A 26,343-nucleotide genomic window follows, 5' to 3' on the forward strand; every position below is an offset into this window, starting at 1 on the left:
TGCTTACATTCATTACAAAAGCACATGCATGCTTGTGTCTGAGTTTAAATTGTAAATGTTAGGATTTTGTATGTGTGTTTATTTAGTGGATTTATTTAGTACAGTCTTTAAGGAACACACAATTCGATGTTTCCAAGGACAAAACACAGATTCTGGGGATAGAATCACATATTTTAATGCTTATGTATTTCTTTCTCTATCATCCTCCCCCTCAATTTCTGTTTTATAGATTTCAATAGCTTCTTTCAGTTCCCCTGAAGACTCTTAAGATAACTTGCAAATTACAGTTGGAACAGATGAACACACAATATGAAACAACCAGTTGTATAAAAGCAAGGTCAAAGCAGATTATAGGAACAATAGCAGGGCTTAAAGTCCTTACCAGATAGAAAAATCCTAATCAATTCCTCAAAGACTGAAAAGGAACTGATTTCTTGTGACTCAGAGCATTAGCGCATCGGAAAACAAAGCTGAAATGGAGCGGGAGAGTTGTGGGTTTCTTCTTGCCTCTTCACATGCTGTTGTAGCACTTCTGTTCTCCTTCCTGAAGGAGATGGTCATAAAAGCATGCCTTTTGTCAAATGGAAGAGAGCAGAAGTGTTACAACAGCATGTGGAAAGGCATGCAGAAAGCCTCTACTCTCCCACTCCATTTCAGCTTTCTTTTCTCATGCAGAAAGCTTTCTTTTAGTGCGCCTTCCTTAGTGAGGCGGCCACTGTTTAAAAGGCCCTGCTTAGCCTTACTCAAATTTGGGAAAGCCAAAATATATATATGGAGGTGGACCAGGTGACTAGCACACAAAACAATTTGGGTAAAATTGCTTGTTCCATTATGTAGCAGATGAATAACTGGATCCTCTGAACTCTCAATGGCCAACCCATGTTTGCTTTAAAGCACATTTTTTTAAAGGGGGTGCTGTTAAAGGAGAGCATTTTACCCATTTCTCCTGTCAGCTCCCAGAACTGATACATCGTGCGAAATGTCAGATGTTGTGCTTCAAGCAGTTGGAACCGGTCACTCAAGGAAAACCATCAGGACTGTCTCCAAACTAGATGGCTATAGAGAGGTTTATAGTAGTAATAATAGATGGGGAACTCCAGCTGCCACTGGTTTGGATAATGGACTTGAAGATTAGCTCATTTTGTGAGAGAACTGGGCATTGTACCAATGCTGGGCTTCAGCAAAACCACATCCACCCTGCAAAATAAGCCGGCAGTGTGTTGCCACAGCCCTTCCCTTCCTGTATTTCCTTTTTCCCCCCTGTCCTGTTTGAACTTTCCTCGGCATAGAAAAGGACAGTGCGTTGGTTGGAAGACCTCCCAGCTTGGCTCTATTGATTCCTGTGACACAAACCCCAGCATTTTAGGATGCACGTTTTTTTGTATATGTGTGGGTTTTTCTTTTCCTCTTAAACATTGGCTCTCAAAGTACATGCGTGTCCCTGGATGCTCCCTAGACTGTACAGATGGACCAGTGGCAAAGGATGTGGAAGCAGGAGTGTGTCCAGCTTGGAATGACTAAGCCAAGGAAAAGCAGAAGTTGGGTTTTCAATAGCTACAGGGCTGTTGCTTTATTTTGATTTGTCCTGTTCTAACTAGAAGCACGCCATTTGGGGTCACCCTCTAAAAAATAACTTTCTTGAATTTCCTCATAGTGTGCTTTGTTTGAACAAAATAGGAGGCAAACACAAATCATCTTTGCAAAGTCCATTGCTTCTGATGCCATCCACAGATGCTGGTGAAACGTCAGGAATAAACTCTTCTAGAACATGGCCACATAGCCTGAAAAACCCAGAAAAAACTATGGATGTCGGCCATGAGAGCCTTCGACTCCATTGCTTCTGCTTATGTGAACTGTCCAAGTCAAAGCAGGGATGGAGAACCATGCAGCTGTCCAAATGTTTTTCAGCTGCAGCTTCCAGCATTTCTTAGTGTTGGCTTTGCTGGTGGTGGCTGCTGGGATTCCCAATCCAACAACATCTGGAGCACTGCATGGTTGCCAATCTTGGGCTAGAGAAAGCCAGTATAATGAAGATTATTTAATGAGACGTCATTTTCCTTGTGACAAGGTGCACCATCTTTATACACTTGATTATAATAAGGATTCCATAGGGATATACAGATGGTAATAAGGATTCCATAGTGATGTACAGAAACTCCCTAGAAAAGATTTGTTATCTTGACCAAAAGTTACTCTCTTGATTTCCTTGATGTTCCACAGCTGTTTTTCCTGTGTAAGATCCAGGGCCTTGCCCCTTCCAGAACTTTTACCAGACTATATATTTTGTGAAAGTCACAAGAGCATTGGGGACTGAGAGAACTGTGGTGGGCAGTTTACATAACATTCAACAAGGGGACTCAGGATTGATGTCTTTTAAATCTGTATTTGAATACAAGCCTGGTGCGCGTGCACACAGAGAGGGTTCTGCGTGCCAGCTCTGGCACACGTGCCATGGGTTCACCATGGCTGGTCTAGGGAAACCTGGTACAGTGCACCTGTGTTATATGCGGCTTTGAGCACGTGGGACACAAGGGGCGGCGTGTCCCATTTAAATGAATGGGGCGCACTCTCGTGGCATGCACCCCGCGTGCCGCCCCTGTGCCACTGCAGGCACGAGCCCCACTCGTTTGAATGGGGCTTGAGCATCCATGTACTTTCTTTTATGCGGGGGGTCCAGAACGGATCCCCACATAAGAGAAGGGTGGATTGTAGCACAGTCGCCCCTTGTAATTCACGGATCTGAGATCTGTAACCTCAAAAATCTGTGGAGGGAAGACCTCCGCTATTTTCAATGGGGTGCATTATCATCTCTACAATAATTCTGCAACAAGATAGGAAAGTAGGCTAGAGTTTGGAGGCTGTAGTCTACTTTAGATATAGGACTGCAGTTTTAATTCACTCAGTGATAAACATTAATAGAATTATACTACAAATACATATAATTATTATTTTAAAAAGCAATTGTACACTATGATCCATAGCCACAAGTGAAATGTTGAAATGCCAGCTGTCATTGAATCGGTTAAAATGAATTTGAGCAGTTTTCAAAATATGTTGAAATCGCAACAGAAGTCGGTGCTTGATTTCTTTGTCAGGGACAGATATTCCAGAGAGTGAACATCAATAGGAAAAAAGGCCCTCTCCCTAGTTCCTGCTGGAGGCACATCTGCCAGATGTAGCATGAGAAAGGAGGCCCTCTGATGATAATAACAGGTCTGTGTGAGAGAAGGCAGCCCCTCAGTTATCCCAAACCTTTGCGGTTTTCGGCTTTGTAACATACCCTCCAACATTTCACAAGGAGATGTGTGGCTAAGCAACATCAGTGGTCAAGATGGGCAAAGTTATTAATGGGAAAGAACATACAAGCTGGTAGGTTGGTAAAATGAGTATCCAAGCTTGTTGGGGGCAATTGACACACAGGTTGTAAACCACTTAGAGAGGGATGAGTTCACTATGAAGTGGTATGGAAACGTAAATGCTGTTGCTTATTCTTCCTCTTTAGCTTTTTGATTGCAAATGACTTTTGCACTTGAACACAGTTTGTAGCAACTGACGTAAGTATAGGGGGAATATATATATACTTGGTCCATATATATATGTGTGTGTGTATTTGGTATACGCACACACACGCGGTTCAATATACTTGGTGTGTGTGTGTGTATACTTGGTCCACACACACACACACACACACGCATATACTTGGTCCATGTTATAGTTCATGCTACATCTTTCACACAGTTAGTATCATAGGGGGTACAAGATCTCTTTGCATATGGATATTTCCAGACTATTGTTGGTCCAATATACTTGGTGTGTGTGTACACTTTGTCTACACAAACACACACGTGCGCGCACACATATACTTGGTCCATTTTGTAGTTCATGCTGCAATGTCTTTCGCACAGTTAATATCATACTTGAGTTGCTACAAGATCTCTTTGCATATGGATATTTCCAGACTAATGTAGCTTTGTTTCTGAGTTTAGAATAGCATCCCAGTTGAGCAGAACTTGTTTTCTCCATTCAAGGAGGTTTTGCAGGGCTGCAGTCCAGAACTGCACCACCTTACTGCGTCTAATGTAAAGAATCGTTCTCAGCTGCAAGCGTTTTCTTTGTACGTTTCCCTTTCCACTGAGACTTTTTAAGAGTTCCCAGATGGACCCTTGGCATGGAGGGAGAAGATGATTTTGTAGTCCTGGCAGTCAGTCCCGGCAGGCGAATGGGGCTCTGCTCTTTCGACACGGTGGAACGGTGACCTGGGAGGGGAGGAAGGGGGTTGAGGGAATTGCCTGGAACCACCAGCCCCCTTGTCATCATTGTGGTCCCTCCTGAGTGCAAGAGGCAGAAATGCCGTGTTTGTATTTGCTAAGCTAGCGAGCCCCTTAGGGGAAGAGGCTTTTCCAACCGTGGCCTCCCGCCACTTACTCAAAGTTCACAATAAAAGCATCTGTTTGATTTACCAGTTTATATAACATAATAAATCCTTAAATAAACTTCTGTTGAGCTGGCTCTGGGAACTCCTGCAAGGGTGCTCTTGCCAGCTGGGTCAAGAGCAGAATGTCATCAGCTGCTTTGTGGAAGGGGCTTGTATTTCAAGCATTCGGACACAATAAAGCGGCCCTGGATTCCTTTAGCGCACTGATAGACGCTTAGAGGTTTGTCTTGTTTCAGCTTGAATTAAATCCCTGTCCTGAGAGTGGAGTCTGGGGATGGTTGAGATTTTGGAGCAGGAGGGGAGAAGGATAAAAACATTTGCATTGAATCATTTTTAGTTATTTCACAGAATAACTAAAGAGTTACGCATTGATGCTACACTTTTAGGGCAAATTGGCCTTTCATCTGCCTAGCTGAACTCTGAAAAAGATTGCCTCTGTGTCTTTGCAGCAAAAGCAGGGAGTGGATCTTGTCAATAGCCCCTGATCTGTCATGTCCCTGCTCCAGATCAGGATGGGATGAGAAATCACCAATTTCATGAGCAGAGGAGAAATTGGAGTTCCTAACCCTTAATGGAATTGGTGCAGGATGAGAAAAACCCATGAAGTTCCTGCAGCTTTGCTGGGACATTTTTTTAACCCCGTCCCGACCCAAAGCTGCACAGCTTTCATTGAAAAATGCTCCACTTTTCCACTTGACGCATATTAGATACTGGTTTTTCACACGTTTTCCTCCTTTCTTCCCCGCTCAGCCCCAAAATTGTGCAAAAATCATCAGCTGGGAAAAGATTTTGTTGGTGGTGGAGGGATGGGGATTGTCTGATTGTTTATTCTGTTGGGATATGTATTGATTATTATATTGCGCTATGCATTTTTATTTCTATTTATTGTAACCTGCCTCAATCCGTAAGGAGAAGCGGGCTAATAATAATAATAATAATAATAATAATAATTATTATTATTATTATTATTATTATTATTATTATTAAACTGGCTGGGGTTAGGGAGAAGGAAGTTGCTGGAAAGTTGGCATCTGTGGATTCGAATTCTGGTCTCCAGAGTCCTAGTCCAACCCTCTAACCACTACACTATGCTGGCTCTCAAATAAGTACATTGACAGGATTAATTTGTAGAAGGTGATTTTCAATGACATCTGATATGATGCATGTTAAGTATTCATATGGCACGCTCCCTAATTATTATTATTATTACTCATTATTTCTAGGACAGATTTTTGTGTCCATAAAGATGAGCCCTGTGATACAGTGGGTAAGTAAATCTAGATCTTGCATCCCATCCGCTGTGTGGTTGTTTCATGTGACAGAGATTTTGGACCAGCCTTTTTTTTTTGCATTGAATTGAGAGTGTGTTGAGGCCTTGAGAAATAAGGCAGCTTGATACTGCTTTAACTGCCATGGCTCAATACTGTGGGATTTTTGAGATTTGTAATTTTGCAAGATAGTTAGCCTTCTCTGTCTGGTGCCACAACAAACTACAAAGCCATAGGCGCTCTACAGATTGTCCTTAAAGGACGGTCTGGCGGCAGTGCCGTTTGTGCTGTTGGCAAGCCACAGCGGATATACTGTGCGGCTTGGCGATGGCAAGAAAAAGAAGCCGCAAAAAGCAGCTTCTTTTCATGGCGTGCCAGTGACACCACAGTGTGCCAGTGGCGCATTCAGGTGCCGCAACATGCGGACGCTAGGCGTCTGTTACATCAAAATGGTGGCACCCGTATGTACAGGGTGCCACCATTTTGACGCCCTCATCATGTGCAAGAGGCGTCTGAAAGCGCTGGCCCTCGCATGTGACGACGGCCCCCCATAGGGCCCGTCTGTCCAGCGCCATGGGTTCCAATAGCATGGAGCCATGGCATTTAAAGCGGTGCCAAACTGCATTATTTCTGCAGTGCAGATACAGCCTCAATTGGTATTTTCAGACTTCACATTCTTCTATATCACATGAAGACTGTACATTCTCCCCCAGGGAATGTACACAACTACCTACTTATCCTATGAGTTTAAGATACATCTATTGGAGACCATTCACACTCCTGGGCAGTATATAGCATTTCTTTTTTTGTCGACCTTGCTGCATATTCTCCTATGTGGGAGGCTTTGCACCAAAGCCTAGGCATGATAACAGTTCATGCGGTGCCTGTCGAAATGTGCGCAGTTGCCACTGTGTTTCTGCACGTTCTCTTTTGAGGCAGTATAAATTAAGACACATGCAACAATCCAGATTTCTGCACAGGGGTAAAGTAAAAAAAAACCCTCCTTGGAAACTCTGCTTGCTCAAGGAAAACAGCACCAGGCGGCTTGCATTTGTATTTTGGCTGGTTGTCCTTGCTGGAATGGACTCTTTGAGGGAATGGGATTCAACTGCCAAGGTAGCTTTGAAGGTTACATAATGACTGAGCCGAGCTCAAAAATGGGGGGAAAATATGTAGGTATGTATTTGTGGGATGAGACTGTGCTGGCCACGCCAAGAAGCAGAACAACCACATTTGTGTTGGAAAGCGTCTGTTGTTGGCACTTCATGTACTTGCTTTATTGATTACCTGGCCCCAAAAGACAGCTGGATTCTTTCTTTCTTTCTTTCTTTCTTTCTCTCTCTCTAAAGTACGATTTAAGAGGAAAGACAGCCTTGCATACAATTTCCATCAACTGTAACAGCATAACCAGAGAGAATCCCCCTCCCTCTCTCCAGTTTCTGAAATGCAGAAGGGCTTGCTTTTTATCCAGTTCAGAAATTGACAGGATCCAGTTAAACAGTCTATGAGCTGCAGCCGTCTGCCTTCGGCCATATCTCTCCTGTTGTGACTTGAATAGCTTCTGAAATTTCCTACTGAAATCTTGGTTCCAGCCACACTGTCTTTGAATGAGCCAAACAGGGAGCGTTCAGTATCTAGCTCTTAATATCCTGTAGGAGAGGATGGTGCTGCACTCAGCTTATTGGCTTGATATATATATATCTTGCTTTTTTAGATAATTGTCTCCTGGAGTGGCTCACATCAATAGTATGAGAGATAGGGAACCTGTCATCAGGCTGCGAAGCAAAAGATACACTAAGAAGAAGAGAGAAGGGGAAAGGGAGGGAAGGGAGATTGGTTCTCCAAGGCCAGAACAAAGTGATGAACTATAATCAGGCATTTGTCTACTCTTAAGCCATATTTTATTTTTGCATTGAATAAGAGTTGGAGGTTCTTGTTATTTTGTCTGACGCATGGGCAGAGTGACCGGACATCCGCCTTTTCCAGGACATGTCCTAAGTTTCAACCTTCAGTCCAGGAGGAATTTCATACTATCCTGCATTTTGAGCATGGCTTAGAAGCATGAATTTGCATTAGTGCTTTTTGCTTTTATGTGGTAATGTCCTACATTTTGCAGTGCCTTGTCCTCTTTTGCATTTATGACACCCCACCCATAGGTCCAGAGAGCATTTCCCCCCATGCCTTTGCAGCAGGTAGACACCATGAGCTTAGTGTCCTCCTCTCAACAAATCTTGCCAAGAAAAACCCATGATAGAGTCACTTTAGGTTCACCGTACGTCGGAAACGACTTGAAGGCACACAACAACAACAAATGTATATAAATAGGGAAATATTGTCGGTTATAGTGTCTCGTGTTGCTAGTATATGGTCCATATGTCTGCAGTTATGTATGTGTTTATATATCTTTATACTGTATGTGTTTAAAATACACATTTTAAAAAAAGAAAAAAAAGAAAGCAACTGCATTTGCACTCCATAATTTAAAGCAAATCTTGTGTATATTGCAGAGAGCAGAAAGCAGGCAATGCATATATTCAATTGAATTGGTTCAAGGCAGAAACCTAGCTGATGTCCAGTCAAGCACCCTCCGCCAAACAAATGTCAGCGAAAGCGGTTGGACTCCTTCCCTGCTACTGTGTGTGTGAGGCATGAAATCTCTTTGGAGGCAGATGTGGACAGAATGGCTTCAGTCTGTTAGAGCTGGAGGCTGGATGTTCCATGGAGAGAATTTCATCTCCTGGAGTTTATTACTTTTGGATGCTGCCAGAGCTTTAAAGGAGAGGTCCAGTGAGGACTGAAGTGTACTGCGTAGGAAAAAACAAAACAATCTAGCAGAATTAAAAGATGGCTTGAGGAACCTAAAGTTCAATAAACACTTCTTGGAGACCTTTCGCCCAAAGAGGATTTGCTGGGCCTAGACGTCAATGTTCCCTCCCTTCTTTATTGTTAGCCCTTTTATAGTTTAATTTCTAGGAACATAAGAGAAATATGGGATGGGACCAAATGTTATTCTTGCCCAGTGTTCTAGTTCTGTGTCCAGCTGGATGCCTACAAACAGGGCATGAGCTCTCCGCTACAGAAAGCTAAACGTCTCTCCAAACTATACTTCCCAGAATCCCATAGCATTGAGCCATGGCAGTTAAAGTAGTGTTAACCTAGATTATTTCAGCAGTGTGGATGCAGCCAGAGAAAGCTAAATCTCTCACAGAATTCCAGTTTGAATTCCATAGCATTGAGCCATGGCAATTAAAGTGGTGACGACATGCATTATGGATGCCGCCAAAGATAAGTTACTCAAATGGAGAATTGCTTAGGCAGAAATTAAGGCATGTTGAATTCGATGAGTTCTTGTATATAAAGGACACCATTTTACTATGCCATTGTATATAATGGGATTTGAGCATCCATGGATTTCGGTGTCCATGGGGGGTCCTGGAACCAAACTCCAGCGGATAGCAAGGGTCCATGTATAAATGATTGTTTATGGTGGACTTTCAGTGGTAACGCAATTCCAGAATTCAGTTATTAAGTTATTTATTAATAAAATGAGATACTATGTGAAAGAGCCAACAAAGTTGGCTATTTTTCCATTATGTTCGTAATTACCGTATGATCATTTAGTGAATTATAGGGTTTGAGGTCATTGACTCAAGGGCAGTTAACAACAATAGAGATTAAATGCATGTATGGTGAACATTATTGCTGCTAACCTGGAGCTTTTAGATAGTACTGAGCATTAAAAACTCAGCAGCTTCACTATTGGGGAAATATAAATTCCAGTTAAATGATAACATAGAGAAAAACCTGTATTCCGATTCCTCTTGACAATTGGCCTTTTGCCACTTCTTAAGATCTCTGCAGGTGTCAAATACAGAATGTTGGTATTTGACTAGTACTCAGTTCCTTGGTACAGTGTTCTTGGTGTTTTGTTTCCCTTTCTGCATACAGACATGAAAATTGTTTGAACCGTCGCCAGCATTGCAAAGACTTGGTTTTCCTTTCCCATGTCATCTACCCATTGAGTGACACCGTTTCTGTATCTGCTTCATTGGGAATTAGGTCGAGCGTTTGTACTTTTTATTCTGTGGTCAGCAGGTTGAAAGTGTTGGCTTTGTGCAGCTGTCTTTCTTTTTGGCGTCACAGAGCTTTGGGCAGTTATTGTGGTCTGATGTGCGTCTGCTCTGGAATTCCCTAGCGAGAATGGGTTTATTTCCGTAAGCATCTTTTTTAGTGCCTAGCCTAGGTGACTTATCAATAATAAATCTTATCAAAACACATTTACGTTTCATACACTTAAACAATTAAATGTAAACCATTAAAATACATTTAAGCAAATCAAACATTTAAAAGCAATATCAGTATAAAAACATTGCAGTAAACTCAGAGAATGAAGGCTGTGTCCATATTGCAAGAAATAATGCAGTTTGATACCACTTTAACTACCATGGATCCATGCTATGGAATTCTGTACTTTTGTGGGATATTTGGCTTTCTCCGTCAGTTTGGTGCCGCAACAAACTGCAAATCCCAAAATTGCATAACATGGAGCCACAGAAGTTAAAGCAGTGTCAAACTGCATTATCTATGCATTGCGGATGCAGCCTGGTAAAATAGCGATATAGCCAGATTTCATAATATAACTCACCGATCCCATAAATGTGTTATGAGAGTGGTTGCCTGTGAGATTTAATGGTTGCCTGTGAGAAAGCAGTGTTTGGATGGCTGCATTTACTTTTTGGATCAAGCAATGGGGCATGAAGGTGTTGAAGGCTCTTCCAGGAATATTAATCAGCTATGGGTTTTATTCCCCCTCAGGCTGCAAGCTTTAGCTAATGGATTGGTAGAAATCAATTTTACTTAACAAGAGTGTGTTCAGTTTAGTGGGACTGTAAGAGGAAGGCATGCCTTTGAGGCTGATTTGGTCTCAGCGTGTTACAGTCATAAGGAATGCAGCTCTCTCCGAGGTTTGAACAGGTGTAAAGAGATGGTGACAACTGGAACGGCGGGATCAGGAGTAATACGCATTCAGCATAATTTTTTGTGGGGGTGCATGTATGCCTGGGAGCTGTTTATGCTGCTTTTAATCCGGAGGATTTGTTGGGAAATGTTAGGCATTCCATCACACAGCATTCCAAATCCTGGTTGCAAAGTCGGTGCAGAATGGGTAGCTGTTCAAACTGGGATCCGTGTAAACATTATCAGGGTTGATCATTTGGAGCGTTTTAATTTTATTTCATTTTCTGTCTCTTTTTATTATTATTTTTCCCCAGATGCTTCATATTTTGTATGTTGCGTTGCATGAAACTCAGTTTTGATTTTGACCCTGAAAGTATGCAGCTGAACAGATTGCTGGAAAAACATTTGCCTTGCTGAACATTACATTGTTTCAGTGTTAATTTTGCAGCCTTTTGTTCTGCAGGTGCTGTTGCCTCCTTTTGTCTGCCTAATTTACCGACACTCACATTATTCTTTATTGTAAGAGCTTTTTGACTGTGGAATAGATTGCCTTGAAGGGTAGTGGATTCTTTGTCTCTGGAAATATTTAAACAGAGATTGCATGGACATCTTCCAGGAGTGTTTAGTTGTGTATTTCTGCATGGCAAAGGTTTGGACTAGGTGGTCCTTGTAGACCCTTCATACTCTGTGATTCTATTGTTCTGTTAACCAAATTAGAGGCTCAGACCTGGTTTTGGGTAGTGACACTCAAGCTAGGAGAAGCTGCAGCAGTTTATTTTTGCATGAGGAAAGGGCAAGATTGTGCCCTCTCTTCTTCCTCCCCCTTTGAGTTAATTGAATGCAAACTACATTTGTACATTGAATTGAATTTGCAGCAATTGAAATTAGCAGAGGTCAAAGTAAGAAGGTGGGAGGAGTAGAGAGAAACTGGGACATTTTGAAAGCAGCTTAAAAAGTGGGATGGTAGAGGATTAATCAGGGCTGTCCTCGTCATATTGGGACCATTGAAGGGCATGCCTTTCCTTTGGTGAGCTCAAGACAATAATGCACACGGCTCTCCTCTTGTTCTCATCCTCACGACAACCATGTGATGTAGGTCAGGCTGAAAGGGAGGGAGAGAAGTTGACTGGGATTCACAATTAGCAGGGACCCAGGTCTGCATCCTGAAGTCTACATCATTCTAGCACTCAAAAAGTCACTTAAACTTGATGGCATTCGTTAATATTCCCAAGAGCTGGAATGAAAGCCATGGCTTCCACTTGTCTGTCTGTCTCTCTGGCAGCGTTGGAAGGATTTCATAGGCTATGCAAGTAGATGAGTGACTTGTTCTCAAATAGTGCATGAGCAAAGTTAGTATGCCTCTGTATACCAAACCCTGTGGTCAAACAACTGGAGGAATCCAACCCATTCATGTTTGTGAATTGCTGGAGCATTGATTCTCAAATTTAGGTCCTCCAGATGCTTTGAACTTCAGCTCCCAGAATTCCTGACTGCTGGGCAAGCTGGATGGGGCTTCTGGGAGTTGAAGTCCAAAACACCCAAATGGCCAAAGTTTGGGAATCACTGTGCTAGAGGCATCTGCTAGGAAACAAAACACCGGACTAGTTGGTATGTTTTAGCAGGACAGTTTATGGTAAATTATGTCTGAAAAGCATAGGAGAGGACACATCCAAACTTTTAAATATCCCCTGTTCCTAGCATCAGTCAGCAACCTGTTAAGTCAGTATAACCATAACACCAGACTGTTTAATGCATCACTTTCTTTTAAAAAAAGCTTCTTGGAAAAAAGGATCAGACATGGTGCGTTCAAACTGAAGACAAGTTGGCTTATGACACAATACAACTCATTTGTCTCTAAAGCCTATTAAAGTCCTCAAGTTGCAGATGCTCGAGATAAGCAAGCTAACACCGTTCTCCTGCTCATTATTCTGTGGTCACCAAGCGGGAGCCAAAATGTAATGTAGAGCTTTTATTTAGAGGGTTGTATTTTTTCTTTCTTTCTGTCGTGCCATTTTTTTTTCCTTTCAAAAGCTGTCGCATGCATTTTCACTAAATGAAGTTAGAAACTTTTTTTGAGAGGGAGTATGAGTGAGGTCAAGGCCTTAGCCAGCTCTTTCTTTCCAGATCAGATAGGACTGCGGATGTATGTCAGCATGTGGCATAATATAAAATTAAGACAGCTCTCCCACCCGCAAGAACTGACAGTTGGGATTATTGGCAGGGCGAGAGTGTCAACTGACCACTTGAGGAGGTGAAGCTGGGTATGAATAGCTGGCCCTGTGAGCTCAGATGCAAGGTGTCTAAATTGGGAAACATTGCTAAACCATGGGCAGCAAGCAGCCTTGGTGCAGAGTTCAGGCCTCCTGAATCATTCCACTGAGACCGTCCAACTTGGCTTTGACCCAACTAGTACAGAAATTAGACTGGCTTTGCCAACGCAGCCTTTCCAGCGCATGCAGCCTTTCTAAAAATAAAAGCCTTGCTTTCTCTGAAGAGCAGGGCTTCTCCATTTTAAATATCCCCTTGGGATTCGGAAGCTCGAAGGAAGATTGATAAGTGACTATTTAGCAGAAGGCATCCCCAAGGTATAGCTGTAAAGGAGGAGAACTGAGAGCATTGCCCATCAAAAAAGGAGCTCTGCTCCACTCCTCTGGAATTTTACTTCGGTCCCCAGATCTCTAGCTTTGCAGAAATTTAAAACTTTTGGTTGCATTTAGAAATACAGTTCAGGCGTCCAAAAGAAAGGAGGTAGGCAAAGTCACCAAGAGAATGTGAATACAGCAAATAGAAGACTTTTAGACAAGGGCATCACTAGTAGCCGCCTTGAGTCGCTATATTGGGAGAAAGGCAGGATATAAGACAATATAATAATAATAATAATAATAATAATAATAATAATAATAGTAGTGCAACTTTATTTGTGCCCAGTGTGGGCCTTTTTGTGGGGTAAAGGGGAAGTGGTGGTATTGTTTTGCTTCTGTTCTTGCTGCATGCCTTCAAGTACTGTCCAACCTATGGCAAGCCTAAAACAACCCTATCACAGGGTTTTTCTTGGCATGTTTCTCGGCAAGGACCTTCTGATGGAAGTGCTTTCGTTGTGTATTCCTCCATGGCAGACTGGGGTTGGACTGGATGGCCCTTGGGGTCTCTTCCAACTCTGGGATTTTGTGATTTTTGAGGCATCTGTCATTCTTGGTGATCAGTTCTGTGGTGCTGTTTTGTTTCATTAAGAAATCTTACTCAAGATCCCCATTTGACTCTTTTGCCCACTCCCACCCACACGTATTCCCCGTTCTGCTTTTCCTGCCTCCATCCAAAAGTATTTTATTGATACAGATGGCGCGGACAAATAAGCTGGTAAAACTGACAAAATGGAAAAGAAGGAAGTCTCTGAGCTCATCTTAAAGTGACAAATGAAAAGCTGACTTTGGAACCCTGAGCAGTTTTTGCACCAGATCTTGTACGTTTAAAAGAAGAAGAAGCCACCCAGTGTTACAATGGAGGGCTCCAGATCTTCCTGGAGCATCTTCCCAGGAACATCTGGAGTATGCATGGAAACTAAACATACAAAATATTTTTATTCATGTACTAAGTTTAGCTGGGGAGGTGCGACTTCCACATTTAGATGTAAAGTGGGTCCCAAGGGTACAAAGTTTGAGAACCTCTGATGGAGGCTAAAGTCCAGATAGTAATATTTAAACTCCATTGCCAACAGAAAAAGGAGTCGTTGTTCATCTACAAGCCTGCATTGCAATAATGGGAGAGTCAGTCACCACCCCATTTTTCTGTACATTAAATGTGGGTAAAGTCTATTCATAGCTGATTTGAATTTTGACCTCTCTTTTCTCTGTAATTATTGACATCCTGGTTGCAGCAGCAGAGGCTTTCTTAAACAGCTGGCTTCCAAAATGTAGCTTAAATCATCATTTTTCTCTTTGCCATTTGAGTTCTAGATGGCAGAAGCAGCCGCCTGTAGCTCCCATCCTCTTGAGGGGTGTAAAAAGGGTGAGATTGTTTTGGAATTTGGACATCAGCACATCAAAGCTGAGCAAACATTAAGATGATGCTCAACTTCCTGCGCTTTGGTTAATCCCATAATTGAAGGGCCACTGTGTCATGCCAGATTCATGGGGTTTATTAACTGGCTGTCAGCTCTGGAGAGGGAATAGGAGGGATTGTTTTAATGGCAATGAATGTCCTGCTGTACAAAGAGCAGATGTCAAAATGAAGGAGGCGTTGTCTGCTTATTTTTCTTCCACCCGGCCACAGTATGTCCTGTAAAATGCTGGTTTTGGGAGGCTGAGTGTATTCATGAACATGGAAGGTCTCACCTATACAGGACTGAATCTATTCATCGTTGGCACACAGTGTTTACAGTCTTTCTCAGAGCAGACGCAGATTTTTTGTTGCCTGAGCATGACAGTTAAATCCAACACAGATTTCTGCTGAATTTTTATTTTTAAAGTAAAGACTTTTTTGCATGTGCTTCACCACCTGAGTTTACTTTATCACTTGTGGCTTTTAAAACACCATTAATGTTAGATAATAGCACCTCTGGCGATACCTATTGCACACGTTGTCTCTGTCTCATTGCTGCCTTACAGCACACCTTGTCATTGATAGGGAAATCCTGTCAATAAGCTCCCAAACGCACTGCTATAGTATTAGTCCTCCGGTACAATAGCCAGTTCCAGTGTTGGGTGGGTGCATGGTGTCAGTGTCACCTTCTCTCCCCAACATACATTTTGTCCACAGAAAGGAAGTGTCGAGCACATATTAGATCAGAGGAGGTTTGGAACAGGATGACTTTGTGTTAGCAACATTCATAGAATTGTAGAGTTGGAACAGGTCTCATAAAGCCATAAAGTCCAACTCACTGCTTAGCGCAGAAAATCCAGCAAGAGTATCCCCAGCAGGTTGCTATCATCCCCTTTTTAAAGACATTTAGAGGGACCGCACTATGTCTCCAGGACCTAGGTCTAGTCATTGGTTCTGTTGCCAAACTGCTCTTACAGTCAAGACATTCCTTAAAATCTACCCTCTCATAACTTAACACCATTAGAGCTAGACTACCCTCCAGGGCAGCAGAAATCAAACCTGCACAACAGGACTCAGATGTTGGCATTGAGTACTTCCAGTACTGTAAAAAAAAAAAAGTTCATTCGGTATAAAATTTTCTAACCAAGTTTGAAGCATATAATAGAAGCTTGATCGTGTGTCTGGTTCAGAATTTGTATTGGCTTTATTTGCTTCCAGTGTGGTTTTCATTAACTATGGGGACAAAGACAATTGTTGCTAAGGACATCGGTTTCCTTGTATGGATGTGAAATCATAATACAAACCAGCAACTGGCATCGTAATGTCTAAGTAAAGTTAGGTCAAACTGGTCTGCAGATGTTATCCCTGTTGCTCTTGTTGAGGACACATTCTTTGAACAGAGTTGCGTCTCCTGGATTTAAAATTCCAGATTTGTTGGAGAAGCGTGATGCTAGTTCACAAGGTTGTCCATGTGGCTGAAAACCTCTAGGTTACTGTAGACTTTACATCTGCCAAAGTATTCCCAATGAGCCCCCTTCCAGCCCTTTTTTGGATATGCTTGCAGTTGCAGAGGAGACCAGGAAAGCTTCAATGAAGATGTATTTGTGCCTGTCTGCTGCTAAACAAATGTCAGGCAGTTTCAGAAGGTAAGTGAATGAGCAACCAGCACCAACAAGAGACGGTTGCAGTGCAGCTCTGTCCAGTTGTTTGTGGACGCTGTTGGAACTGACATCTACTTTAATCGTTTTTGTTATTTGCTGTCAAGCTGACTTTGACTTATGGAGACCCTGTGAATGAGAGACCTCCAAGATCCCCCATTGTCAGTGGCCCTGCTCAGGTCTTGCAAACTCAGAGATGTGCCTTCCTTGGTTGTGTCAATTCACTTGTACTTTGGTCCGCCTCTTTTCCCGTTGCCTTCCACTTTACCAAGCATTATTGTCTTATTCAGTGAGTTGTGTTGCCTCATGATATGTCTAAATTATGATAGCCTCCTCCCCTCCTCTCGGGGAGGTCCCAGATGGTGCAGCTGGGAGACGTGTGCTCCGATGAGAGGCCCCTTAAAACTGGGGTCCCTCAAGGGGCCATTCTGTCTCCCATGCTATTTAACATTTACATGAAACCGCTGGGAGAGATCATCCAGAGACATGGGGCGCGGGGTTATCAGTACGCTGATGGCACCCAAATTATTTTCTCTATGTCTCCGACTGATGCAGTGACTGGGGATGGCGTCTCTCCTCTCGTGGCCTGTCTAGAGTCAGTAATGGGCTGGATGAGGGAAAACCGACTCAAATTGAATCCAGAGAAAACGGAGGTACTAGTGATAGGTTCCCCTGGTCCAGGAATGGCGGTGGTTCCACCTGTCCTGAACGGGGTCACGCTCCCTGTGAAGGACTCCGTGCGCAGTCTGGGGGTGCTTCTTGACTCGTCGCTTCACCTGACTGCTCAGGTGAATGCGACGGTCAAGAGCACTTGTTATCAGCTTCGGCTGATTCGCCAGCTGCGCCCATACCTGGCCCAGAGGGACCTAGAAACTGTTGTACATGCTCTGGTAACTTCGAGACTGGATTTCTGCAACGTACTCTACATGGGGCAACCCTTATACGAAACTCGGAAGCTGCAAATGGTGCAAAATATGGCAGCCCAGCTGGTCACTGGTGCATCCAGGACCAGCCATATAACACCAGTTTTAAAAGATCTTCATTGGCTGCCCATTCGCTTCCGAGCTCAATATAAGGTGTTGGTAATTACCTATAAAGCCCTAAATGGCTTGGGCCCAGGATACCTGAAGGACCGCCTCTCCCCGTACATTCCGCCTCGCACTCTCAGAATGTCTGGGCAGCAGCTACTGAAGGTGCCTGGGGCTAGATTAGCCTCCACATCTCGGAGGACATTCTCCATAGCTGCCCCAGCCCTTTGGAATGCGCTGCCCACAGAGCTCCGCTCGTCCACCACCCTGGCCCAATTTAGGAAGGATCTCAAAACCTTCCTATTCCAACAGGCATTCCCCGAGTAAATATCCTGTGGGCCTCCCTCCTCTCTTTCGTGGCCAAGAGGTTGGGCTTTGGGGCTTTACTGTTGGTTTGTTTTTAAATATGTTTTTATTGGAATTGTTTGTATTTTAATTATGTTGTGAGCCGCCCTGATCGGAGGAAGGGCGGCATATAAATAAAAATTTTATTTATTTATTTATTCATTCATCTTCACTTCTAGTGAAAATTCAGGCTTGATTTGCTGTAAGACCCATTTATTTGTCTTTTTAGCAGTCCACTGTGTCCAAAGAACTCTCCTCCTGCAACCCATTTCAAATGCATTGATTTTCTTCCTGTCAGCTTTCATCCCCATCTAGCTTTCACAACCATACATAGAAATCAGACCTATTATGACACTATGATTCTGGCTTTGGTATTTAATGATATAGCTTTACGTTTGCGGATCTTAACAAGTGCATCCATGGCTGCCTTTCCCAGTCTTAACCTTTTGATTTCTTGACTACAGTTTACATTTTAGTCAATGACTGAACCAAGATATAAGAAATTTGTCACTATTTCAATGTCTTTGCTCTGCACTTTAAAGTTATTTAAATGATTTGTGGTCATTATTTTCTCGTCTTAATATTCAACTGTACTGTAATCCTGTTTTTGCACTTTCATCCCTAACTGTAAGAGCTGTTGGAATAGATGGTCTCAGAGGATGGTGGACTATCCTTCACCGAATGTTTTTAAGCAAAAATTGGATGGGGTTCACTCCGGAGTACTTTATTTGTGTATTTCTCCTTGGCAGGGGGTTGCATTAAAAGGCCTTTGTGGTCATTCCAGCGCTAAGATTCAATGGGTCTAATTTCCGTTAGTAGTCATTCCAAGTCTTTGCTATTTTCTACAAATAATATGAGGTCATCTGCGTATATTACATTGTTGTCGTTCCTTCACCGAGTTTTGATGCCTGCTTCCTCTGGAGCCTGCTTGCCATGTGTTATGCTCTGCCTATAAACACATGAGGTGATAAAATGCAGCCTTGTATGACCCCTTGGCCAATGGGAACCCATTTGGTTTCTCCGTCTTCTGTCCCGACAGTGGCCTCTTTTCCCAAGTATAGGTTATGTATCAGGACAACCAGGTGTTGTGGTGCTCCCATTTCTTTTAGAGCGAGCCGTAGACTGCATTGTAAACCAGTCCACAAAGTCCTGTGAGGATCGTGAATGGCACTTTTGTTGCTGGGTTAATTTTCAAAGGTTGCACCAATTTGCACGTCATGCGGCGGGCTGATTTTAAAAAAGAGCCTCTTTTGCATTTCTTGCCATTCCTCCCTCGAATGAGGCTCCTCGCTGCCAAATTAAAACCAGCAGCAGTTAATGCCTCATTAATTAACTTGCTCAGAGAACTGATTACACATTTCTTAGCTGTCAGTGAGCACTCCTCCTGTTAGAGGATTAATTGAATGGAAACAGCATTAGCATTTGTTATCTTTGAGCTTTTGATATATCACCTCTGCAGTTAAGTAATGTCCTCATGGGTTGTCTGCATTGCTTTAGGAAACTGTAAATTGCTCCTCCTAGAGCTCTTGCTAACAGAGTCTTCATTAGATGGTGGCAGTACTGACAGCTGCAAACTGTTTACATGTAAGAATTGGGATAAGCCCAAGGTATTTTATATTTTTTTTTCTAAAACAGTTGCGTGCAGTTTTTCTGTTCAAGCCTAGATAGCATCATACATTCAAACCCAGGCTTCGAAATTACATGCTGCAATTACACAATTCCCCAAAGGGAATAGTGTTTAAGAGAGCCCTGCCAATGCTTGAAAATATAACACTGATGTTGTTTGGGTTGCATGTGCGATGCTCCTGTGTCAAGGTTGTTTTTAACATCAAGACATGCTGACTTTAGAGCAATGAGTGAATTACCTATCTATAACACAGGGACTCTATTAAACATGCCAGTCTCGCTCGCCCCCTCCGTCTCCCCCCATCCTTTTAAAAATAATTTGAAATAGTTGGAGATTTCACATACGGTAAACCTTGAACAAGACTGGCCATATTTGGAATTGATCAGGCACCGAAGGCCCAGCAACCTTGGCATCTCCGGCTGGCTCACTCCCGCACAAGTTGATTAAAAATATGATCCCTGTTAGAAATGAGTTATCAGCCAAGCCTATAGACAGAAAGTGTGGGGGAACCATTGCTCAGCCCAAATGTATGAATTGATTAATTGCAGCCATTCATTCAGCTCTCTTGAAACCCAGATTTAAAAGGCAGAAGGCTCCCTAAACCACAAGGAATCTGAATGAGGTGTCAGCCTTGTATGCCAAGTGCATCATTCCTTGGGCTTTGGAAAGTCCATAGTCCTCTGAACATGATATTTTAAGGGGCTGAACTATCCAGGAGGTTAAGCATATCATTAGCTCACTTACACTTTCCCCTTTCTTTAAAGCAGCAGCTATGGGCCCCACAGTTTGGATGAGGACTACCATTTAAGGAACAAATGGCCTCTTATATTAAGGAATGCTCTAGACAAATACATGGATTGCTTTTTAAAAACATATGCCCACCAACTGTTCCTACTTGACAGAACAGATCCAATTAATCCTCTGTCCTCCCACTTTTTCAGCTGCTTTTAAAATGTCTCAGGTTCTCTCTCTTCCTCCCACTTTCCCCCTTTTACTGCAAGCTGAGTTCAAAATGCAAAGGATGTTTTTACTCAATTAATTTGGCTGCGGGAGAGGATTGGAGTAAAATCTTTCCCAGGCTCAGGCAAAAGCAAACTGCTGCATCCTTCTCCAGCTTGTCTGTTCTTCCTTTGACCATCTTAGCTACAGTTGGATGTTGCTTGGCCACAGATGTCCCATTTTCATCTGCAAAATGTCTAAGGGTATGGTAATGTTTTGACTATGATATTCATGATACACACTTGTAAATCGATTTGTAGACTGCTAGAGATGGAAAATAAGTGAGTTGGATTTGGGATTTGGATTTCTCTATGGAGATATTTGATATAATTCCCCTTCCAGAGTCTGATGATTCAGAGGGAGAAGAAGAGGCACTCCTCACTGAAACAGCCCTCCCAGAATAGCACAAATGGCTGTCATCATAAGTGACATGTTTTATATATCTGATCACCCAAAATGGCAGTTATAGGAGATTATCATACACAGACGTCATAGAAATGGGATTGTTCCCCCATCCTTATCCCGTCATTAACCCATCCGCGACTGCGATAGTATGAAAGGCTTTCAAATCCTAGTGCTAATCCTACCATTAACCTGCCGTGAAATTGGCATTGCAATAATGTGAACTTCTGTTAATGCAAAATGCCAGCCAGTGTCGCTTTAATGACAGGTTAATGACGGGATAATCACGGGATCTGTGCAGTGTCATGTGAAACTTTTTTGCGCGATCGTGGCCAATTGAGATAATGTCCAGATAAGTGTGACCTTGTCTGAAAGTCTTTCCCGCGATCTCACAGGAAGGACAGGACAGGAATGCGACAAGGACAGGATAACCACCATGTGATAATCTCCATAGACTAGATGCTATATTTTGGATATATTTGCAATCCAATTGACTCTCAACCTGTATGCATGTTTTGATTTGGTCAATATACATTAAGCTGATTTCCCCACATCACATATATCACTTCTTTAGCAAAAATATTTGTTTCCATATGGAAATTCTACTGTTCACTTTTGTCCTCCAGATGTTGTAGTAAACACCTGAGAATGTGATGAATTTGCTGCACCAGATCCATCCATAAAAGCAATGGTCCTCAAGTAAACGTGAATCTGAGACCTCTGTCTACACCAGCCTTTTAATCATTGGCAATTCATTCATCTCCCTTAAGCACATAATACTGCGAAGGCCAAGTTTCTCCCACTCTGGATCTGAAACTGCAAATCAGCCTTCCAGTGCTAATGAAAGTTGCCACATAGAGGGGCTCGGCATTGTATTTGGCTTCCTAATTAAGAGTGAGTTTATTGCCAAAAGCGAGGGGATTTTCTACCCAAGTGCATCTTCCAAAAAAGAAAATATCTGGCTCCCTTTAATGGGCCAATTAAAATGGGCTCAGAATGGATCCTGTTAGGATGAAGGCATCCAAAAGACTCTGACTCAAAAGACTCGTGTTAAAAAACAAGGGGCACTGACATTTTATTCTGGTGTGGTATGGCTCTCATTACCGATACGCTGATCTAAGATCCGATATACTTATCTGGGTGTGTACTAAAACTGTGCAGGAACAGCTGGGTTTACACCATGGGTAACAAAAAACAAAACTAAACCATGCTAGTTTTTACCCTGTATTCTTGGAGCAAGGAGCAAGAATTTGTCAAAGCATCTTGAAGTTAGTTCTTGATCAAATAGGAATGAAAAAGACAACTTTCTTTCTCCATCGGAAAACATAGTCATTGCATTTTGTAAAACTGGTCATGGATGTTGGAAGCCATCTGTCCCAGTAGACAAAAAAATTAGCCTTTCCAATTTTTCTCGCACATAAATATCCATATTATGTCCCAACCCATAAATGCAAAAGCTGGATACCTTCCAAATCCAACTAAAATGGGTGCTGCCATTTATGTCCTGACAAACAAAGCTACTGTCTGCTTTGAGATTTCGGGAAGAAAAGGAGAAGGGGAAAGAGAATGGTCCTTGCACAGTGCAGCTGGATCCATTGTTTTACTCTAATTCCTTAAAGGCATTTGAACCCCAGGCCTCCTCCATGTGGGAGGAACATTGCTTGCAAGTAAATAGATCCATTGTCTCTTAGGGGGGAAAAAGACATTTCTAAGCTTGAAATAATTAAAACACTGCTATTGAGGAACTGTGGGATACTTGTTCTCCTTTAAAATTAAATAAGGGCCTAATTAAATTAGAAATCCAGTCTTAGATTGGCATACGCTTTGTATGGAAAGTCCATACGTGCCTGAAAAATAGGTTTACCTAGCATTTGGAAGGTATTCTTTTAGCAGTGGGTCACCCAGGAAACCTCCAAGTAAGTGCCCAAATGGTAAAGAAAGCAAAAGAGTAGTTTCCTTTTCATAAAATGGAATGGAAAACCCCATTTCACTAAACTATATGGAATCAATTACCACGGTATAGCCAATATTAAAACTGTTGTTTTCAGAAGTGATAGGCTTCTGACCAGTGTACCATAAATCTGATAAAGATCAAAATATCAGGTTTACATTGTCAATTCTGGTGCCTCCAGATGGGTCAAAAGTCCCAGGTTTTGTTCCTGTGCAAACCAGTTTTATTTTGGAGATCGATATAAAATTTTCGTCATCTTTAAGTACAGTATTTCTTTGGAGCTCCCGACATTAACCAAAGACTTTTTATTTCTACTCCCCAGTGTGGTTCCAATTAACCCAGTACTTTCTGAAATACTCATTTTTGCAAGGACACAATATAGGATGCTCTGTTTTCTTATTGCTTGCTTGCTTGCCAAAAGCCTTATGGCCATCAGAGGGAGGGATCACTAATGGGTATTTACTTTTCTATTGTAAGAGATAACATTTAGTATCTTCCAAACTGAACTTGAGGTTCGCCTGCATGGTACAGTATATACCTGCCTGATGTTTGTCTAAATGATAAAGACATCTTCCTTGGAGGGCAAATTCTACAGTCTTAGAAACTCTCTTGAATAACAGCTGTCCTTAAGATGGGAAAGGATCCATCACAATTGGACTTATATAGATTAACCAAGATGCCAAATTACTTACCTCCCTATTGGTGCCAAGATATAACACATTTATAACTTAATTACTTTAAGAAACCCCAGGCAGGTGTGTACCAAGCAAGTAAATCTCCAATTCATTTAGGAAGATGCTAAGATGAACTGGGTCAGACGACATAATTCCATCGGTGGCTATTGTGTACAATAACCGCTAAGAAGCTTTGCATTGTGAATTGTATTCCTTTTAAACAAGCCACTTGCAACCATTGCGGGGTTATGTAGTAATGAATTTCATAAGTAACTGATGCATTATGACAAGAGCTACTTACGCTGGGTCTGTCTTGTCTGCTGACAGCTAATATCACTGGGTGAATCTCACATCCTCTTATTTTTAAAGTAAGCTCTCCTTGTCTGCTCTGTTCAAGATTGTATCAGTCTTTATCATGTCCCTTCCTGTTTGGCGTTGATTCCCATCCTGTTGTGCATGATCCTTAGAACCATCTATGCGCATATTGTTCAGTATTCTCCCTGCTCAGTTACTTCAAGACTTCTGACAACTTGATTTGAAGCATTTTTTTTAAAAAGGAAATGAATGGCTTTTGTTAGCATTGATGTAGCTTTGATTATATTTGCAGGGATTGCCTACCTTGGAGGCATCTGCAGTGCCAAGAGGAAGTGCGTTCTCGCTGAAGACAATGGGCTGAATCTGGCATTTACCATTGCACATGAATTAGGACACAAGTAAGAGCTAACCATTTATGTCTGTGTTACTATCCTAAGGCATTGTGACAAGGATTGGAATGTGTTCATGATTATTGCGGGTTGCTGCAGTTGGCATTGCTACTGTCATTTTATCTAACGTGATATTTGAGGTCCATTGAGAGAAAGCGTTCGTTTCTTTGGTGCAACTTTAATGAAATTCTAAACAAAAAAATGTCTTAAGAGTTCTTAAGTCCATCTTTAGTTTGTGTCTGGCTTTCATCTCAGTGAAATACGAGGTTGTTTTGAAGGTTACTCTTTAGGTAAATTGTGCAACCAATTTCAAGGTGTCTCTAGGCATCGTAAGATATCCTTTCTTAAAGATGTTGAGTAAATCCCTAATAAAGTTTGTCAATAAATAGTTGAGAACCTAATGGATGTAGCTTGTTTTGCACGTAAAGTTCGGTCACTCTTCCAGTGTCCAAACTTAGGGAGGACATTATCTTTGGGGGAAGCAAATAATGACAAATGAGTTACTATTTTAAAAGAAAAAACTTAAATTAATAACAGCTCTATACGCTTTTGAAATATAGAAATATTAAGAAGTTACATAGCTGGTTTAATATGGCCATTACAACTTAGCTGTTGTTTTGCAATGCTGTATTTAAGACATCCACATTTTTAAAACTATGAAATACTTGCAAGTAAACGGCAAACATAATGCAATGACAGTAATATAGTGGTAATTTAAATGGACCAGGCTGTCTGTGATTTGACATCTTAAGAAGTGGTAACACTCTTTGCAACCTGATATGTAGGTTTTACGTGGAAAGGTCATGTTTCCCCCACTGAAGGATTTAGGATTCTGTGCTATCTCTCAGCTAACATGGGTTCCCAATGTGTGATCCACAGTATAGTCCAAACAGTCAGATATAGCATTAGTACTCCATTGAAGCACTCTTAGGTAGTGGACCTCCAGGATATTTTAACATAGTGTAGAATAAGTCCGTGATAGGATTTATCATTGGTTTTCTTGGCAAGATTTGTTCAGGGGAGGTTTGCCATTGCCTTTCCCTGAGCCTGAGAGCATGTGGCATGCCCAAAGTCGCCCATTGGGTTTCATGGCCGAGGTGGGAATTGAACCCCAATATCCAAAGTCGTAATCCAGCTCTCAAACCGCTGCGCCATACTGGCTCATATATGATAGAGCTATCTTTTAAAGATGTCTCTCATCTCATCTCATTTTATGCTCATTCTCTATTTTAATTTCTAACTACACTCTAAAACGGGGCGAGCAACTCTAGTGGGTCTGGGGACCAATTTTCTGCCTCTTGGACCTCCAGGGGATACGTAGAGGGATACATAGACCCTTGAAACAAAGGAAAGAAGAAAAAGGAAAGGAAGAAAGACCAGAAGCAGTCAGAAGTCCACTTTTGGGTCTGAAAAACTGGAATCCTTTTTAATGTTGAATAGCCCCGGGGACTCTGCGGTCTGTTTAAAAGGCAAATTGACACTCCTGGAGGCCACAGTAGAAGCAAGTCGCACTTTTCCTTTCGGTGTGGGGTCTTGACATGTTCAGAGGTGCCAAAACAGCCTCGCAGGCGTGCATGCAGCCCCAGGGCTCCATTTTGCCCACCCCTGCTCTAAAACAAAGGATAATGCTCTTCCTTTCTTTCTCACTTTGTTTTTCATTTCCTGTATCTCCTCTTCCCTCTGCCTTCACTTGTCTCTGGCATGACTCCAGCGGTGGGGAAAGGCTGCTTTGTAGCTGCAAAATGATATCAGAAAGAGAAGGGTGTTGGATTGTAATTTAGAGCAGTCCAAAATCCTGCACTTAGTGGGACTGTATCAGTGCCAGTTGCGACCGCTGTGCAGACCCATACGTGAGCATGTTCTTCCCAGCTCCAGCTGCTGGATCATCTCACCTGCCCACAAAGAGTTTGCTGGCATGACAGCAGTGTATTAAACTAAGTCCATAACTCCCGAAACTACACAAGGGACCCCTAGTATATGGTGCATTTTCTCAGCCAGCAAACTCCTAAGTAACACCTGAAGGAAAGGGCCTTCGTGTACAAGATACCTTTTTGCTAATGTAAGATTGCTTTCTTGAAAATACCTTGTCTTTTCTACTCTCTGTTTACATGCCTTTAGCTGGCAAACGGGACTCCAAATATTCCTGGAAGAAATAATGCAGGTTGACACTACTTTAACTGATGTGGCACTATCCTGTAGAAGCTTGGGATGATGATGATGATGATGATGATGATGATGATGATGATGATGATGATGAT

At 42.2% G+C, this 26,343-nt stretch overlaps 1 protein-coding gene across 2 annotated transcripts in view; it reads left to right on the forward strand.

Moving 5' to 3' along the window:
- ADAMTS17 (ADAM metallopeptidase with thrombospondin type 1 motif 17) overlaps nt 1–26,343 on the forward strand; it is a 119,660-nt gene that overhangs the window by 30,008 nt on the left and 63,309 nt on the right. For both annotated transcript variants that reach the window (XM_042475987.1, XM_042475988.1), the window contains exons 7-8: nt 5,659–5,702; nt 23,989–24,094. In XM_042475987.1, the coding sequence (XP_042331921.1) occupies nt 5,659–5,702; nt 23,989–24,094 (150 nt within the window). The remainder of the gene's footprint in view (nt 1–5,658; nt 5,703–23,988; nt 24,095–26,343) is intronic.

This window comes from Sceloporus undulatus, chromosome 6, assembly GCF_019175285.1.
Source record: "Sceloporus undulatus isolate JIND9_A2432 ecotype Alabama chromosome 6, SceUnd_v1.1, whole genome shotgun sequence".
Lineage (NCBI taxonomy): Eukaryota > Metazoa > Chordata > Lepidosauria > Squamata > Phrynosomatidae > Sceloporus > Sceloporus undulatus.